The 16391-nt window shown below is 37.9% G+C and overlaps 1 protein-coding gene across 2 annotated transcripts in view; it reads right to left on the reverse strand.

Moving 5' to 3' along the window:
* LOC129094985 (homer protein homolog 3-like) overlaps positions 1 to 15227 on the reverse strand; it is a 45870-nt gene extending 30643 nt beyond the window's left edge. Inside the window, exons 1-2 of one of the 2 annotated variants that reach the window (XM_054603317.1) lie at positions 14795 to 15227; positions 12366 to 12411 (exon numbers count right to left, since the gene is read on the reverse strand). In XM_054603317.1, the coding sequence (XP_054459292.1) occupies positions 12366 to 12388 (23 nt within the window). In that variant the 5' untranslated portion in view covers positions 12389 to 12411; positions 14795 to 15227. The remainder of the gene's footprint in view (positions 1 to 12365; positions 12412 to 14794) is intronic. The other variant, XM_054603318.1, reaches the window with a different exon arrangement.
* Positions 15228 to 16391: the final 1164 nt, after the last annotated feature.

Raw genomic sequence — 16391 nt, forward strand, 5'->3', positions numbered from 1 at the left:
TCTCTTTGAACAACCATAAACTCGCTGTGAGGTCCAACAGCGATAGAGGCTCAGAGGACGATGAGGGACTACGCGGGCACTTTGGTGAATTCATGCAACATTACACAGCTAATAGAGTTTGCCCAATGCCAATGTATGCAATGGGCCGTTCCCATTGCAAGTCAATTATATACTGACATTAATGAGGATAATGTGTGTGGGGAGGAGGCTCTGTTCTTTGTGTAAGCAAGAGAAATAACCATTTATATAGGTCAGCACTGTCTATATGAAGCATTGTTCCCAATGGGTTTGGTTGGAATTAATGTTCATTTGCATACAAACAATCGTTGGTTTTGTTTCAACACAGATTACTGAAACTACAATTGACAATAGACAATAGCAGCACAGCCAAGGAAGCAGATTCTGGTGTCAGTCAGGTCCAGGATGACAGAGGCAGGAGCTACAATAAATATGACTGATTGATCATACAAATGTGGGTCTAAGGTGACTGAACAAGATGGAGTCACCGGAAAAAAGGCAGACATGTAGAGCAAACTACTATATCTCTAATTTGTGATAATCTTGGCTCTTTGAATTTGATTTATTGTTTTTGTATCAATTAAAATATTCTGATAAATACCCTTACCGTTTCTCACAGAAGTTAGTTAAGTACTGTTGTTTGTTTGCCATATAAATGGTATTTCTATGATAATTACTCAAGGACTTTTTTTTGTTCAATTAGAGCACAAACAGTTCTTCAATAAAAATATTCAAAATAAAAACCTCAACGGATTACGCTTTTGGGTGCATATCATCTAAAAAGTGAGAAGGACACCAAACTCTGGTAAATTTGTCAGACAGCTTCTATTATTATATTCATTATTTTTTCATATATTAATTGTCATTGAGTTATTGATCTTGGAAATAGTAGAACGTTGGTAGCTAACTAGCTTGACTTATTATGTCTTTGACTGACTGCATTTAGCCCGGTCCTACTTCACTGGACATCAGCTTAATGACTTCAGGGCTGCCAACTGTAGAAAGTTGCCTTTAGCCATGTGAGCTTTTTCTCTAGACTTTTTCACAGCATATATTTGATGTATTTAGCAGGAAAGGTGCAATCAATAACATAACTAATGGCTACATTCCAGTTCCAGTGTCCCCTTACTGGGTATACTGGCTCTCTGTAATGACTAACTGGGACAATTTAATGGAATGAAGCCCACGCTTTTCCCTCTATATCAAGCCAAAATGTCTGCCAATAAAAAAGACTGAAAAGATCAGTAACTACCAGAGCAATGTGTTCAGAGCTGACTCTTACCAAACTGTTATTTAATATGTTAATGGTGTCGCAATTTAGGTCTGCAGCAATCAATTATTTTAGTAATCGAATAATTTACCGATTATGCAATCGCCTAATTGAGAAAAGGTAAAGTTAAACAAAGTGATTTGTAGTAATCAAACTACTCAAGGAATTGTTTCAGCCCCATTGCAATTCAAATAACCTCCTTCTGTTGCAATACAGTTGTTGCTATTATAGATAGAATACAGTTAGGTTTCCTGTTTGATTAGATTTTAGAACATTACATGTAATATTTGATTGCAAGTTTAGTTTGCAATGTTGATAGGAGTTTGGACTGTAGTTTATGTAGTTTTATATTACAACAAACAAAACATCAGACACGAATCAAGCAAATCAATAGAGCCATGAAAGTACTTCATTATGCTCAATAACACTTACATGTGGCTGCGTGACTGACAACCAGGCAATAAACTGACAATTAAGGCAAGATTTCCATTTAATTATATTCTCATCGTAAAGCTGGAATGCAGAACCCTCTCTTTTCATTGAGAGTAACTACCAAATAAGGGAGACCAGACAGAGCAGCAGCTAGGAGTATGGCTTGAATGATAGAAAATCATAAAAAGCGTCCAAGAAACATTTCTGTAGTGGATGCTCCAGGTATCTGCGATCAGAGGAAGGATTAAAGTAAAACAATTTGCACAGTAACACTTGAAGACAGTTCTGCTGGGGTGGGGGAGATGTGGTGAGCTTGCGCCAGAGCAGGAAAGTCGCCACAGTCACCAGATACCACAACGACGGTGTATTGCGAAATACAGAGAGCTTTTCCTGGCGGTGATAGGCTTAATCAGCACTATGTGAAATGGTTTGGCAAGGGCTTGAATGTAACGGACGTTCATTTGTATGTAAAAGTCCCGAAATCCAGCTTTAATAAGAATTGACCACTGACTGCTCATCAGCTCCAAGCCATCACAGCGGATCACACAGAAATTAATGTCCCATCATTAATTTGGCCCGTCTTGATGCTGCTCTGTGAAAAGCCCTTAATCAGCTCAGACAGGATGCGTCACGTCGAGGTTTGATGATATGAGCAGATTAAAACTGGACTAAATTCCTCCTGAGGTGAGGGTGATGAAACACTGCACAGCAGCTTGACAGCCACAGAGGACTAGAGTAAAGTAGTGCGGAGCAGTAGAAAGGAGTCGGATGTGGTACTTTACACACACCTGATCCAATTAACAGAAAACTGTGTAGTCCTTAATCAAATCAGATATTGTGAGAATAAAACCCTGCACGACTAGAAGGAGACAGATACTCATCTGTAAACCTGAAGGGCTTTTTCTTTAAGCGATCAGACGAATGTTAAAGTTAAGTTAGAGAAACTAGAATCAGCCCCAACATAAATAACCTCACAGGAAGACAAGATACCAGATTTATGTTTATGATAAAATAGCAAGATGTGATCCGAATACCTCAGATGGTGTTGCAATAGCAATACCACCAATAAAAAATGCTTAACTATAATTAAAGTCATGCACTCCACATTTTATGCACAGAAATACTTAATACTACAAAAATATAAGCACAAATATACAAAAAACAATCTCCTACAGACAAATAATTGGATCAATACTGAACATGTTGGCTCCAAAAATAGTTTATTCCTCTTTTTCTCTGTAAAAGGCAATGTTTCTATCTGTAAGATCTTACTCAGGCCTCAACATTTAACATTACAATGTACAGTAAGCTGTTTTGCAGTTTAATTGAAAACAATTCATATTTTTTGGTAAACATTATTTTTTTAATCTTTTGTGTGTAAAATCTTAATCTGCAAATTGACTTGATACTACAGCACACAGATAAATGTGGCAAAGCAGAAACTACAAGACTCTGACATGGAGTGTAAGCATAAAGTAAAACTAAAAGGAATTAAACAAGTAGGATTACCTCTAAATTGCATTCAATTGTATATAAATCTTCATACAGCAGTCAATGTGCAGAGGGAACCCCCCTCCTGCTGTGAGCCAGAGGCCTGAATCCAGTGAGGAGTCATCTGGATCAATTATTGTCAATCTATTCCAGGTCAATTATTGTCAATCTATTCCAGGTCATCTATACATCGGCCCACCAACCCCCTTCCCCTCCGTCACACTGCACACACTCAGCATCCATGCATGAGTGGAGAGAGAACTGAGTTCAGATTACAGCTCAGTAATTAAAGAGGTCAAAAACATCACAACATGTTTTTTGAGGTGTAAACAGTCAACTGTCATGTTTTATCGGCCATGCTCTCAAACTCAAACTGCGAATACATAGTTGGAGTTTGCCCACATTCTCTCTAATATCACTCAACGCATCCAAACTAAAGTTGATAGATTAACTTGCCTCAAAGTGGCATTTTACTTGCCTTTTGCTTATTGTTGAGCCCTGCCAGGGTCTTTGAATGTCTCATTTGCTCTTTCAGTGTACACCAATTTACAATCGGAATTAGGTCTGCATATTAATATTTATTTTCTCCATTTATAATATGTCAATTATTTTCTCAATACATCAATTGTTTGGTCAATAGATTGTTAGAAAATAATGAAAAATGCGCTCACAATTTCCTGGATTGCTAATTTCTACTTTCTCTGTAGTGCAAATACGGGCTCGTATAACAATATTATTAGAAAATAGTCATTCATTCATTTTTTCTCGGTAATAGTGCCGAAACAAGTGGGGCTCAAACCTCAATGTGCGGTACCATTTTTCTTGCTTCTCTGGGAAATTTTTCTTCACTTCTGCACATCATCGTATTCATGCGGGTCTTCCTTCAATCAGAGGATCGCGCCAAGATGTGTCCTTGGGCTAGACACTTAACCCTAATTTGTTCCAGAGGGCTGGGCCATCGACGTGTGAATGGGTGTGATTGCTTACTTAGTCCTGAAGTGGAACCTTGCATGGTAGAGGTTTACACGAATGGTAGTGGTGCAATGGATCATAAAACTCACGGATCAGAGTCAAGGATCGGATCACAGATTGGATCAGCACAAAAGAAAAAAAAGGGAGCAAATATAACTTTTATAGATCCGTGATCACTTTTTCAAAGTTATCCTTTTACTTTGTTATAGCCATCTATAGAACTTTTTTTTTTCCTTCATAAAAAGGACACATTTGAAATGATAAATAAAAAAATATATATATTTTTATAAATTAAAATAAATTTATATAGAATTGTAAACAGGTCATAATTCCCTCTCATATCTATTTATGTTGTTGTGAAAACATCTCCTTCAAACAAATTGATTTATTTATGTTTCTCACCAACACTAGATTTTACGACATTACATGTTAACACATCATGATAACATTATATATATATATATATATATATATATATATATATATATATATATATATATATATATATATATATATACCTTTGCCCAATTCTCATTTTCACTGAACAGAGTCTGGACGCATCATAATGTAACCGAATGGAACTTTGTTAGTTGGCCATTAGGGGTGCTGCCACGGTTACCAGTACTCCTAATGTCAATTTAAACACAGATCGATTGTTTACAATGTAACATCATCAGAGTTCTAACCCTAACTCGACTAGAAAAGCATAAATGCCCCAAAAATGTTAAACGCTTAGAGTGGTCGTAGGACTAGAAAACCGTTTTACCTTTTAGTCTATTTACTATTTACAAACTAGGGATGTCACAATATAACATTTTGATCATGATTATTGTCAGAAGAAATATCACGTTTTTTGAGATCATTAATCGGAATATTTTTAATAGGTTTATATCTTATTATGTATAGCTAATTATACAGCTAATTAAAATATTTATCATCATCAAACTATTTCCTTTTTCTTTGTTAGTAATTATTTGCATAAAGCAGACAATAAATTAGGAAAAAAAAAATTGTATTCTCTGCAGTTTTAATTATGTATTATAAGCTGCCAACTTTAACTGGCTTTCCTCCTGCCGATTTCAACATGGATTTGTTGTTTACAATGTAGCTCATCAGGGATGGTCAACTAGAAAGCATTAATGCAGATCTCCACATCGCATATCTTTACTGAATCTAGGCCGATAACGACAGGGTGTTTAACTTTTTCACACTAAAATGATTAAGATAAAATAAGATAATCCTTTATTAGTCCCGCAGCGGGGAAATTTACAGGATTACAGCAGCAAAGAGGATAGTGCAAAACAAGAGACATAGTAAATAAAAATAAAAATAAAAAACACAAGATCAAAATAAGTATTATAAATAAGCAAATGAGCAATAAAAACAGTAAAAAAACAGTAAGAATAGTAGAGATCCACAGTAAAAATATATATATATAATTATTATAAATGTTGTATTGCACAGTGTATTAATGTATTAGTGTATTAGTGTAATGTGGTCTGCTGGGAGCAGAGCTGGTTGTGCAGCCTGACAGCAGCAGGAAGGAATCCGTGTAATTAATCTTTTCATTCACAGGACTCCCTGGTCATTTTGTATATCCAAAAAGTTCTCACACTGACAATTTATGGTACTTTTTGGGTGAATATAAGACTGGAATGTCGATTCCCTGTGATATTTTTACAAGTCTTCTTATCAACGCTTCAGGTGAATTGACTCTGATACACACAAAACAAAACAGCACGCACACACAGAAACCTGTCTGGTGAGACTCATTTTTGCAGGGCAGCAATACACGAATCAGTACACCATAGATATCATATAGCTTCTTCAATCCTTTGGGTTATAAAACCGTAACATTATATAACCGTGGTTAAGGCAAAATCCCCAAAAATCCCTGGTGCTGACTGACAGATTTAAAAACTACAAGAACTTCTGAGACAGAAAAATGAGAAAAAGTTATTTTTAAGGCATTGTCAGAGAATGGGAGAGTAAAGCAGCCAAGTCTGAGCTGATGGCTGAAGTTTCTTTAATCCGCTATCCGTCCCCTTTAAAACCACACAGCAATGACACCAGATAGAGGAGGAGACACGCTGCCCCGGGGCCGTCAGCTACACTCCACCCTCATGACAAATTAATTGGCATGAAGCACTCAGATGAATTTCGAGGTTACTTTAAGGAAGAGATTAAATGTCGGACCAGCCAAACAAACAGCCATCCTGGAGACTTCTGCTGAGCATGCAAGCTCGTTCTCAGCTTCACACCCATACAGATGAAATCATCATCATCATCACAACTGTATTCAAGGAGATAAATAGAGGGACTTCTATGATAGACAGAAAGTATGATGGCTGAGCTTTCAGGGAGCCATCAGAGAACTCTAAGGAGGCTCTAATACACTTCATCAGAGCTACGAGGCCACATTTACTGCATGCTCAGGTTCAAATTACTGCTCGGACATCTCTGATAACAGTTCATTACCTCCTGTAGAATAGAAATCACATCTCATATAGATATAATCTGACAGTGATGCAGTAAAACACCAGCTGAGTTTGACTAAAACAAAACAATTAGTTTGAATCTACACATGTAAAGGGTGAACGTGTTTATTTCTATTCTCTTTATTGTTCAACAGAAATGTTTGTTTTAACTCATAGTGCCTGCCTCATAAAAAAAGCTCACCACAGTTTCCTAAAGGCCTAGTGTGTTTAACTTCCTAACACTAGCTCTAAGCAATGAACAAAAAAAAAAGTTAGTAATGAAACTACAATCTTTTATTTCATTTTGAATTGATTTTTTTTTAATGCAAATAACCTCTATAGATGATCTGTAACAAAGTAAAAGGATAGCATTTTATATTTTCACTGCATACAGGCCACCGAGCGGTGCCAGTGCTGTTATATGAAAAAAAACTCAATGGAAGTTTTTTTAGGTAAAAAATAATACAGCCCAGTGGCTGTACTTAATGTGATTTAAGTATGGCCACTAGGGCTGATCAGAGTCTTCAGTTCGATCCACTTTGTTTGTTTCACATTTACGAAGTCCGGGCTTTGTATAAACACTTTTTTCCTCATTGCACACACAAAAACGACAGCTAGTGGACAGACAGCTGAATTTGAAAAAAAAGTGTATTGGATTAGCATCACAGACGCCATCTTTAAATTAGCCTTTAGCCTATGTCTTATGACGGATGGTGCCAGCCTGTGATGAAAGAAGAAATAAGCTGTAGCTCACTTCAGGCGGTGGTATATTATGATTATATTACAGCTAAGGCGTGCTGTTTGGCCCAATGCAAAGTTAAATAAACATTACCCTTACAATGAGTATCATTCGTAATTTTTAATTGGATGAGATTTGATATGAAAAAAAAATATCAAAGTTTAAATACTCTGATACTTTCTAACTGATATCTCAGTTTTTGATAAGTTTACGGAAATAAAGAAAATGCTCAATGTATTTCTTGTTTAGTGGCTAGTTGCCATCATCACTTTCTAATCCTCTCTCACTGCTCTCCCCATTTCGGCATCCATTCACCAACCTGAATCTCTCATCTGTGAAACAGAGGCTGCACCCTCCTGTCTGGCTCTGCAGTCAGACCCAACCAATCACTTTTGTAGTTGAGAAAATACTCCTTAAACTGCCAATAATGGAGCTCTGTAAGCTCTGTGGGCTGTAAATAGCCTGGGGGGAAGGCGAAGCTGCAGAACTTGTTTGCCAAAAGTCCTATTGGTGGTACTTAAAAGCTGAATGTTTGAAACACTTGAAACAGCAAATCAGAAAGCCTGCAGGAGATCTGATGAGCAGGGAGATGGCCATAAGACAAGTAAGCGTCAAAGCAAGCACAGTTTTGAGTTTCGTTGGAGTTATCAGTGATGATAATTTTGCAGTAGGGTCACACAATACTGGTGCTATTGTTGACACCTTATCTCCTTTCATTCCATATATATGTATATTAAAGACATGGAACATTTCTGTGTACCATGGTGTATAAAGAGAACTAAATACAGTTCATTCCTAGGAAAGCTGAGTGGCTCATGAAGCACAAAAAGTTAAACTTCTGAGTATTAAATTTGGATGCTCTTCCTCGTGGCTTTGTTTATACCCAAGAGCTTGTTTAGGGGAAGAGGAAAAAATATTAACAGATTGTGATTGAATGATTATTACCTCTGACAGAGAAGTGGTGATAAAAGTATCAATCACTCCCAAAGAATATAATTACTCACTGTTCAGTTTTGATGCTCACAATCTCAATATAGTTAATCCAACATCGAGAAGGACTTTACAAACCCTGACAAAAATGAAGATCTGAAATAATTTGTCCATTAATCGATTAGTCAAACGACAACAATTTTGATAACGAATTAGTTATTTAAGCAAAAATTTGGAAATCTGGAAATCTTTCATGCTCTGGGTACTTATAATGGTCATTTTTCATTAGTTCCTGAGATTTTTAGCACTAAACAATTCATTTATTAATTGAAATTTATATTATACAAACGTGTGCTACAAGTCAAGTCAACTCTATTTACACAGCGCACAAAGTTTCCACTAGGGGGTTTTACAATATTTACATCGATTTAGATAAGGAAAACTACGCTCTAAAAACCTGGAAAAAGCCACAGGTAAAAGATAGGTTATCATTTTCTCTGTCTTAAAACAATACTAAACAATAGTTGACTTATTCAGACTGCTGAAGCCTCATATCAGCTTTGGTTGAACACACAAAACAAGTAGTGTATTTTATCCCCCATCACTTTCATTAAAATCACTTTAGGAGGAATCTCTTAATAGCTAGTGTGAACAAGAGGAATAAATAAAAGGGACCAAAAAAAACATTTTAACAGACATGCTTGTTTTGTTTTAAAACAGACCTAAAATATGACCATCCTGAGATTTGCAATATTGCTGTTACACAGGAGATGTGACATTGCAAATACTGCAAATGGTCTTAAGTAATGTAACATTAATTCATTTTATTTCTCTTTTCAGTCAGTTTTATGCAACATGTTTTTTATTCCAATTAAGAAGAGCAAAATATATATATGAGAGGGTGAGATCAGGGGTTATCTACAGCAATATTAAAGTATTGTTGAACCATAAGCCTTGAAAAAAAAAAGTTGAATTCAGTCTAAAGGAGAGCATCAGCTGAGTGCCTCACCAGAGCATCAATTTTCACCATCTGTGCATGAAGACAACTAAAAAACTGGAACTCTGCTGTGGTTTTATATTCTCTGGGGATTTCAGGGCACTGCACTGACAGAAAGAGCTTCTTTTTATTTTATTTTAGGCAGTTTCTCTTTGTTACTTTCCAAAGCATTTCTCCTTTAAGGTCTGCTTCCTCTAACCTCCGAGAGTAAGCCGCCTCGTGTCCACATTCCTGAGCCAGCGAAAGTGTCTGGTCCAGTCCGGCAACGTGACACGCTACAACTACACACCTAAATAGCACAGCGAGGGAAGACGCTAACTCATACTGAAGCTGTCCAACCAGTCACCATATCTGCACAACAAACCACAGCCCAACATGCTTACAACTTTATCACACTTGAAAGCTTTGGTAAAACAAGGATTATGGTCAGTTTTTCAAAAGATGTCCACCCCCTTACCAACCGACTTTTACACTTAACAATCACACGCCTTTACCTGGAAAAACACTTGGTTGTGTTAAGACAGCACAGCACTTCAGTTATCTGAAGGTCAACTCTTCTGACTGATAACTTACTGCGTTCTCACACTGTCAAGGTGACAAATAGCTGAAGTGTTTTCTGTGTTCAGGATGTGAAGGTCAGGGAAAGGCGGAGAAAACCTGATGATCTCTCATCTCGATCCCGCAGCTGCACTGTTATTACTCTCATGCCAATAAAACAAGGTGAAATGAAGTGAAACAACAAGCAAATTACTTTTAAAATGCTTGTTTTCTCGGTGGAGCTCCTATCACTTCTTGCTAGGCTTTGCTAACATTGTAACTGCACCATCAAAACTCAAAATAAGGTCATATAGGCGTAAATATGGCAGCGTTGTTATGGTTTGTACAAAATGGTTTATACACATACATTTATACACATAGTTTTGTCTGGTCTGGGTGAACACCTACGGCTATAATATTGTTTTCCTCCATTTCTGATTCAACAACATCAGGACGTCAGTGATGACCAAAGGAGAATCTTAACGCTGATAGGCTTTTGCAACACAGCGTCCACAAAAGTTTCAACTCAGGCGAATGCTTGAATGAGGCAAATTTTGCAAATTCGCATTGTTTGCATTGCATGTTTTGCGACGCCTGCCACGATTTCACATTAATTAGTGTCTGTGCATTGACTCTGTATGTAATCTCCTTGCGTTTGGCTTGAACACAGCTTTAGTGATTGTACCCTGAAATAACTAAAACACACCAAAATAACTTTACAAATATGCAACTCAACTGTATACTGCGTCATGTATATTTCTACTTCAGAGGAAAACATTGTTGTACTTCATTTACCTGACAGAGAGACACTACTGGTTAAATGGAAAATTTAGAATTAATTTGAATTCAGGTCTGTACATGATTGCGAGGTATTGTTGCTATGGAGCCAAATCCAGGCCAAAAGTTTTGATTATTTGAAAAAAAGAACTGAATCTGAAAGTACAAGTTTTGGTCTTAAATTTGAACTACAACAATGTATTCAAACTAAAAATAATTGTAGTACAACTTTTTGGGTTGAATATAACTTTGATTCAATTCTGGAATTTTTATTTTCATTTTTCACTTTCAGATATTTGAGGTCTACAATATATGTTGCTGGTTACTTTGCAGATCAGATTTTACACAAACACTATTAAAATATGCTTAGTTATTATTTATTAAACTATCCAGCTTTAGAGCTGAAAGCTCTACATCAAACGCAGGGCTCTCAACATGGCGACGGATGACGGCGGCTAATAGCAACGGCGCTAACAGCACAACAGAGAAAACAACGGTTACAGTGCTAACAGGGCTAATGTCTGAGCAGGCTAACAACCAACTATGCTAATGGCGGCAATGTTATTAGTGTTATTAGTACATGTAGCAAAAACGTACACAATCGAGTTGTAATGGCAGAGTGGCACTTTTCCTTTTGGCTATCCAGTCGTGTTCGACTCCAGTTAAAATCAGGAAAAGTTAGAACAGCATTCATCAGAGACTGTCCGCTACAGACGTCATGCTCGAGGAGCCCCAAGGCGCCGCCCCAGCACAAAGCGTTGTTCCTTACGTTAGTTTATGAACTTGCTCTATAGTTCGATAATATGATTACTGAAAGCACTCCAGCGTATTTGATTAAATTGATAGACTTGCACTATTCTTATATTTTTGGTTTGTATCTACATGGTTGAATGCCATTATGAGACGCTTTGGATAAAAGCATTAGCTAAAAAAATGCAATGTAACGTGTCTCTTGAGGATTTCCATATTTTTTGATTTTATACTTTAAAATCCACTGCATGTCAGGGGAAAACATTGTATTTCTTACACCACTTTTGATGGTTGTAATCATTTTGAAAATCACAGTCGGACATACAACACATACCAACAACTTATACATTTCAATGCACCGATAAAGGGTTTAAGGAATCCAACAGTGGAGCTGCAATGAAGCAATTGAGAGGGGACGATAAGATGAAAGAGACACCAGACAATGACGGCAAGAGGAGGAGAGCGTGCTAAAAACATCTGCACATCATGACAAGCATGAAACCTCCACAGTGGGAGTCAGTATCTTACAGTTCACATTAAGATATCAGTATCTTACAGTTCACATTAAGATACTGAGGAGAGAGAGACATTACAGGGATGCGATGAGGGTGGCTTTTGTTCATTTGCAAAACAATGTTTGATGAAAAAGGGATGGGCGGATGATCCCCAAAGTATCAACAGTAAAAGTACTGATGTTGTATTCTTAAATATAAAACAGAGCTAAAGAGCCTTTTGTGTAGGCTTATACTCAATTTAATGATTCAATGTTGACTTTTCCATTAAAAGCTGCCAAATAATAGAACTATGAATAAATACTCCAAGCTGGTATTTAAGCAGCTTTTGAAGATGGTAGGTTCCAATAACAGTCATCTGATGCTCCGTATCAATCAGGAGGAGATCAAAAACTAAACTTGAGTTTATCGCCCATCCCTTTCATGCAGAGCCACAACACAGAGACGACGTGTGTTTTTGTACCTCTCTCGATGTATCGGGAACATTTTACAGCTCACAGGCAACTCCTCTGCAGCACAACGAGAGGAGAGAGGATCCAAGTTACATAGTGAAAATACCTGTTTATTTAGTGAAGTTCTCATGAAGAGGCTTCTGATACCAAGTGCTAACACAATAATGACATTTTATAAACACAGTGCAGCTACACTTCATACCTCAAGTAGACTGAGGATGGAACAGGAATCACAGCCTTTCAATGACAAAATAAACTATATTAATGTTGTGAATAGCCCTCACTCAAATAATGGGTTAACAGGGTTATCTCAGTCTAGAGGCTCCTTAAATGTGAAGAAGAAATGCAGCTTTTTTTAATGCACAAATGCGGAGCACACCTCTGGTAAATCATCCGCTACCCTTAGCATGCCTTAATCAGTTGCAAGTGTTTGTTTGGTGCATTGAGGTGTACCTCTTTAATTCCGATGGTTGTAAATAATGAAAGCAGTCAGAGGCCTGTTACACAAAAATAGAACATCCCCATGAAATCAAGACCGTCTCTCCATCAAATTACATATTGCCTTTTTGTTCAGTGTTCACGGGTCAGGTGACATGGTTAAGTACTTTAAGACAAACTGTAGACAGCATGAGAGCACTTATTCTCCTACTCACACTCATTATGTTTATAGACCAGAAGTGGCTGTTAATCAAGAGTTTCCTCCTCCTGGTGCTCGCTTCCTTGTGCATGCTGTCTCCATCTGTCAAGAGTTGTGCAGGTTCCTGTCTGAGTGTGAACGTTGGCCCTGTGACTTCATCCCTTTATTTCTCCAGAGGTCCTTGCCATGACTTTCATTTGGACCAGGTGATTGAACTCACCACAGAGGGATGACGGAGAGTTGATCCATGGCCCAAACTCTGACAGCGTAAGAGCATCAAACCCAAGCAATCAGATCAGATGTTTGTGTCACGGCTGCTGTCAAAGGCCCAGCTGTGACACACTGGACTACAGATGTTATGGAGTCTGACTGAGAGATACTATGTGCTGATACCATGTGGTCTGTCACTTCCCAATGCATGTGTAATATATATCTGGGTCAATGGATTGAGGCTGGGAGGTTACATATGAAAACATTGATCTGGTAGTGAAGTTAGAGGTTGCTCAGAGACCCACTGACAGATGTGTGCTCAGATCCACAGTGCAAAGAGCAGTGTGTTTCCAACACACAGTTGATCTTAAAGTACTTCAGTCTCTGTACATTTGGAGTATGGAAGTAGAAAGAGATAAGTAGTCATAATGTGTTTAAGTACATATAAATCCACGCAGCATCTGCCGCTTCATGGCCTTTTGAGGGATTCGAGGAACTGATTTGTAGCAAACAAACAGCTGAGCACCAACATTATGCTGCATCACTGTGTATTTCAATGGTCTGAATAATCTGAAAAACCCAATGACTCCTCTTAAATTTTTCAACACCACCATGTCAGTAAATACACCATAAGAGTATAATAAAACAGCATTTTACAAGCAATGCAGGCATTGAAATGTATACTGAGGATGCTTTGATACTGTTAACATTCAGTCATTTGAGTAGCATCTCAATTTAAAGTGTCACTAGACCGGCCAAGAGGGAGGAGGCTGACAGCATGGACAGTAATGTGAGGAGGGTTCAGGTGTGTCTGAACCAAGCTGAAGGCCTGCATGTATAATTTAACACACACACACACACACACACACACACACACACACACACACACACACACACACACACACACACACACACACACACACACACACACACAACTAATGAGACTGAACACAGCCTGACACCCAGAGCGTCCCAAAGCAAACCCAGCCAGGATCCCCTGCACAGCAATCGACCTGGAAGTGGTCCAGTGGCAGAGTGTGTGTGTGTGTGTGTGTGTGTGTGTGTGTGTGTGTGTGTGTGTGTGTGTGTGTGTGTGATACAAATAGTAGAGGAATAGAAAACAGGAAATCACAGTAATTCTGTTAACTGCAGGATGGATGAGTAAGATGGTTGTGTGTTTTATCATATGACTATAAACCGCTGGATTACATTTTTAACAAATTCTCTGTCCACCAGAGTTAAATATAATGCCGCCATGATCTTTCTGCATGTTAATTTCACCTCTTTACGGTCAGTCATGTAATTTTGGTAGAAACAAACCTCAGACTTCCCACAGGTTCACAAATAAAAAGGATTCCTCTCTCGGTAATAGCTTTCAAATGTAAACAAAGAAAACAACGCACTGTCACATGTGACCTGATGGTAATATTCCGTTCGATTGACTTAAAAAGAAAGAAAATGTGTTATTTAACCGGACCAACGCGTCACAAGCCCACAAAGTTCACTTTTTAAGCAGTTCGCCATTTAAACACATCACTTCCAGACAGCAGGAGTGCGCTAACTGAACATTTAAGACACAGCCGTCTAACTTACCCCATGCTCCGAAGGTATGGATGCTGTTTGAGGACTGCTTCCACTCACCACCACCTCACTTTTTGTTCTTTTCTCCTCTGTTTCCAAACTGATTCGCTTCTTCCCCAAAAATCCTGGACGCAACTCACATTTCCGAAAAAAAATGACAAATCACTTCCGACTCCAGACTCCCCTGTTTCCCCTCCAATAGGACTCCTCTCTTCTCAAGTCAGTTGTACTCCAGACTGCCTTCCTTTGTCCGCGGGTTTCCACGCCGAAAAACTGCGCGGATTTGTCGTCCCGGTGCGTAATTACGCACCGTGAAGCGTTTGGCTCAGTCCAGCGAGCCTGACACACGGAGGAATGTCGGTAAAGAGTCGGGCAGCAGAGTGCTTTTGGCTCAAACCTTGTTCAGGACTGGTGCTGTGCTCCCTTCCCGCCTCTGTGCCAGATCACACTGGGATCCCATTCAACTCTCTCCCGGACCGCTGAGTCTCTTAAGCGCCATCTGATGGCCACAAGCAAACTACAACCCCGACCTCCCTCTTATCCTCACTCTCCACTTAAATGTCAGAATGTGAAATAGGACATGTGGAAATGGCCTGCGGATGTCTTAAAAGCCCCCCTTCAGTGCGTATTTATGAGATGTAGCGAAATAAAAGCTTGTGAATAACTGGTGGAGGAACAGAAGCCAAATGGTTGTTTACAATAAAAGCCTCTGCAAATAATCAGTCAGATGTACAATCCTGCACCTACTGACTGTGTTGAACTCACGTTCAATCAGATACTATTCTATTTAAAGCTGTGTATAAAGAGCGACATTGTAATCCTATCACATACTATGATGGATACAATCTAATAAATCAACAGCAAAATCAATATCTCGCTGTTAATAAAATAGGAAAAAATATTTGACTGGAAATCTGCAAAGCTCATAAACTCACTGTGGTATATTTACATTAAGTCCCTTAGGGAATATTATTAGTCTAATGATTTTATTCATTAGGCATGGGAGCATGTTTCATAGCAATGATTATGTCATCAAATGACTGCAGTCATGTGTTCATCTCACTGACAATCCCATAATATTAAGGATAGCAGATGTATTTCTTTAAACAAAACTGTAGAAAAACTGTGAAATACTACACAAATATGATCCTTTAAATGTCACACAGAACGTCAAACCAAATCAAAAATTTGAAAAATATGCTCAGAACCAAAGGGCTGTAGACTGAAAGCCAGTATGGGAATATAATTTGATTGCTCCAGTATATATAGTTCATAAAATGATTTGCATATTAATAGATCAGATACACAATCAGGTCTTAAATTGTCTTTTCTCAGTTCACTTATCAAATTTATCAAATTATAAAATCACATTCTCCTTTTTTAAGCCGCATATGGTTTAGAACTTCTTTACAAATCTTACTTGATTTGACATGTTATAGCCAGAAACATAAATAAGCATTAAAACAACAGCACATATAAAATACAAAATCCTGAAGATTAAAGTCATCGTATTGATTATAGCAATTTGCCCCAAATACATTAAATATATATTAAAGATATAAAAATGCCATAAAGTATAATGCTAGTTATGTCCAATTTTGGGAATATA

Source organism: Anoplopoma fimbria, chromosome 8 (assembly GCF_027596085.1).
Source record: "Anoplopoma fimbria isolate UVic2021 breed Golden Eagle Sablefish chromosome 8, Afim_UVic_2022, whole genome shotgun sequence".
Classification (NCBI taxonomy): domain Eukaryota; kingdom Metazoa; phylum Chordata; class Actinopteri; order Perciformes; family Anoplopomatidae; genus Anoplopoma; species Anoplopoma fimbria.